At 42.3% G+C, this 3,562-nt stretch overlaps 1 protein-coding gene across 1 annotated transcript; it reads left to right on the top strand.

Annotated features, from left to right (window-relative positions):
* Window positions 1-1,561: 1,561 nt before the first annotated feature.
* LOC131074559 (aspartyl protease AED3) lies at window positions 1,562-3,346 on the top strand. The gene has a single exon (XM_058011196.2). It carries the CDS (start codon window positions 1,571-1,573, stop codon window positions 2,993-2,995), a length of 1,425 nt encoding a protein of 474 aa, XP_057867179.2. The 5' UTR covers window positions 1,562-1,570; the 3' UTR covers window positions 2,996-3,346.
* The last annotated feature ends 216 nt before the right edge of the window (window positions 3,347-3,562 follow it).

Raw genomic sequence — 3,562 nt, 5'->3', positions numbered from 1 at the left:
ACAAGTAAGTATAAAACTGTCTAAGGAATTACATATATACTCCTCTGCTATTTGAAATGCATTTTGAAAAATAGAAAAAATAACAAATCATGCTAATTCATGACAATTGTTTTGCCCTTGTCATCTGGGAGATGAAAGTTAGGGTGTACCACATCCATGTTGTTTGGTCTCAGTCCTTGCTCCTCAAAAAATTTCGTAAGACCATCCACCCTCATCTCAGCCCGTTCTTCCTCATTGTTAGTATTGATCCCATCTGCTCTCATCATGTAGTTGCGGATCCAATGCTCCCCTTCATTGTTCCTCATTCGGTAGAGCTTCATCAAGAAGATCACATTGTATTTGAGGCCCTTGCATCCTCAATCACCAAAATGGGAAGGTGTGGCATTGGCTTCCCATCTCAGATGATGACCTTATAATCCTTAGGGTAAGGAATTGTCAGTTCATCACTAATTTTGTCCATGACCTTGTCCAGGTTTCCAAGAATCTCCTTTTTGAAGATTTTATGACACAACAATGCAGTGGCATCCTTGGACTCACCCACATGAAGGAGCGTAGCTAAAAACACTGCAGGAATTTTCGTGTTGAGTCTATATTTGTGGGAAGTGAAGATGAACTCCCCACCCAGAATCCTCATTATTGCTTGTGCCACTAGACTATGAGAATGAATCAACACCTCTTTCATTCTTCTATCCTTGATTTCTCCAATGAATGCCATTTGCCTCTTACTCGCAATCAGACGAATGAGAAGCTCAATTGAAATTGCCCTTTGCTTCTCCTCACACCTCAAATCTTTAACTTCCCATCTTGATGTCTTTGGCTATCACACCAATATATTTATAGAAAGGTTGTGGATTTGCCCAATTTTTTGGGTACGTAATTGTATTAGTATTAAATAAATAAATATACAATTCAAAATATGACAAATATACTTTTAATTAGTTTTCATATAAAAAAGAATAATACAGTATTCTAAAATATGGTGAGTAGTAAAAGATACACTTTGAATGTCTAAGGAGAGTTAATATCAAACAACTAGACAAGAAAGTACAAAGAAATTTAGTAGGAAATTCAAACTGAACTCAAACAACAAGAATTTATGAAATTCATAATTTATACAATTACACTATTAAAGAAAAAATTCAAAACTTTTTCAATTATTCTAAGGGAGCGGGACTTATAGTCATGTGAGCTAACTTCACCAGCATATAGCTATTACATAAAATATCGTAAGACTTCCATTTTAAAAAAATGAAAAATAGACACTTATCTATCTACAATTTTTTTTATACACGGAATACACGGGCACACGCATTAAATGCAGTCTGCTACCAACACCTTTCAGAGTTTCCTTTCCGTGAGACGAAATCCTACCGCGTCGACAATTCAACTTAATAGTTTCTGAAATCTACCTAAGAGTAAAAGTGAACCAAGCAAAATGAAGCGAACAACTACCACAGAAACTCGAGACGAAATGCAATCCGTCGATTATTTGGTAGTTTGTGCTTTATACATCTATAAATAAGGCCATCTTGTGAATGCTTTCACCAGTGCCTGTGCTGCTCAAAGTCCTATGACAATGACAAAGTATCTATGCTCCGTCCGAGTGTCTTTTTTATTACTCGTTTGTGTGTGGGCAGAAAACAGTAAGGCTGGGAGAGTAAACCTTTCATCATTCAAATGGAAGGATGAAGAGGATAACAAGAACTGCTCTGCGCTTGAATCGGAAACATCAAGTTTGAGTGTGATGCACATTCAGGGCAAGTGTTCTCCCTTCCGCGTTCCCAATTCAACATGGTGGAGGGTGATATCCGAATCTATCAAAGGCGACACCCAGCGCTACAGAGCAATGATGAAAGGGGGATGGAGGGCCGGCAAGAGTATGGTTAATCACCAAGAAGACGCAAACATCCCGTTGGCCTCGGGGCAGGCCATCAACACGGGAGACTACATTATCAAGCTGGGTTTCGGCACGCCTGCGCAGAGCTTCTACACTGTCCTCGATACTGGCAGCGATGTCGCCTGGATTCCCTGCAATCCCTGCTCCGGTTGCTCAAGTGAGCAATTCGAGCCATCCAAGTCGTCTACGTATAAGTATCTCACCTGCGCTTCTCAGCAGTGTCAGAGTCTGGGCGTCTGTTCGAACAATGATAACAATGTCAACTGTCGTCGTACTCAAGGGTACGGCGACAAGTCAAAGGTGGAGGAACTCATTTCGTCTGAGACGCTAACTGTGGGCTCTCAGCCGGTGGAGGATTTTGTCTTCGGATGTGCGAGTTCGGCGAGTGGAAATATCCAGAGCTCGCCCGGTTTGGTTGGGTTTGGGAGGGATCCTGTCTCTTTCGTTTCTCAGACGGCCACGTTATATGACAGTACGTTCTCTTATTGCCTTCCTTCCCTTCGCTCCTCTGCTTTCACGGGATCTCTCCTCCTAGGGAAAGGGGCTCTTTCTGCGCAGGGCATGCAGTTCACGCCCCTCTTGTCCAACGCTAGGTACCCTTCCTTCTATTATGTGGGGCTAAACGGAATCTCTGTGGGAGGAGAGCCTGTTTCCATCCCAGAGGGGACCTTCACCTTCGACAGCTCAACGGGAGGAGGGACTATCATAGATTCGGGAACAGTTATCACTCGGCTAGTGGAGCCCGCTTACAATGCCATGAGAGATTCTTTCCGCCGTCAGCTCTCCAATCTGACTCCGGCTAGTCCCACAGATTTCTTTGATACGTGCTACAACAAACCATCCGGCGATAGTATGAACTTTCCTGTCATTACGTTGCATTTTGACCATAGTCTGGACATGAGTCTTCCCATGGAAAACAGTTTATACCCCGGGAATGAGGATGGCTCCGTGTTATGCCTTGCTTTCGCTCTCCCTCCGGATGGGTATGGCGATGTATTGTCAATATTTGGGAACTATCAGCAGCAGAATTTTCGAATGGTGCACGACGTCCCAGGATCCAGACTTGGAATCGCTAGAGATAACTGCAATGGTAAGTAGTATGCTTGTTGAGTGATGTTTATTCACCGTATCATCGCCTATAATACCTTTCCCAATATCCACCCTGCTTCGCCATCTCACATGCTGTAACACTGTAATAATGTAGTAAAATGACGTTGTAATAAGCACGCTCGCATATATCCGAGTGGTGTAAGGTACAGTTTTTGTTGGGTATATGAAGCCGAACGGTCATATGACTGTTTGGCTTTCCCAACTCTTCATTCATAGCTGAATATGTTTGTATAAAGGGTTGTGTGCAGTCCATGTATTGTATTGTATTGTGTTATTGATTAATAAAGAACTCCCTGCGTTTTTTATGGACGTAGCCACTTAGTGGTGAATCACGTTAAACTTGTGTTTTGCTTTCTGCTCTTTTGTGTTAATTATATATCTTTCTTTGCTCGTTTATAACTTACAATTGGTATCAGAGCTATGGTGAAATGTTGAGCAGAGATGGGATCCGATTGGGTAGTTGATCCTGGATAATGGTGCCCTTACTTTGTGTTTGATCCCGGAGCTGGGTGCTTTTATGTTATTGACAAATAGGCTGAAGTTTCAGATGATGAG

The sequence above is a fragment of the Cryptomeria japonica genome, chromosome 3 (assembly GCF_030272615.1).
Source record: "Cryptomeria japonica chromosome 3, Sugi_1.0, whole genome shotgun sequence".
Taxonomy (NCBI): domain Eukaryota; kingdom Viridiplantae; phylum Streptophyta; class Pinopsida; order Cupressales; family Cupressaceae; genus Cryptomeria; species Cryptomeria japonica.
Note: the sequence above shows the minus strand (reverse complement) of the source record. Positions and strands in the feature narration are given on the sequence as shown.

Excerpts from the sequence above, each read along its gene's own strand:
- LOC131074559 (XM_058011196.2), top strand. The coding sequence starts at position 1,571 with ATGACAATGACAAAGTATCTATGCTCCGTCCGAGTGTCTTTTTTATTA.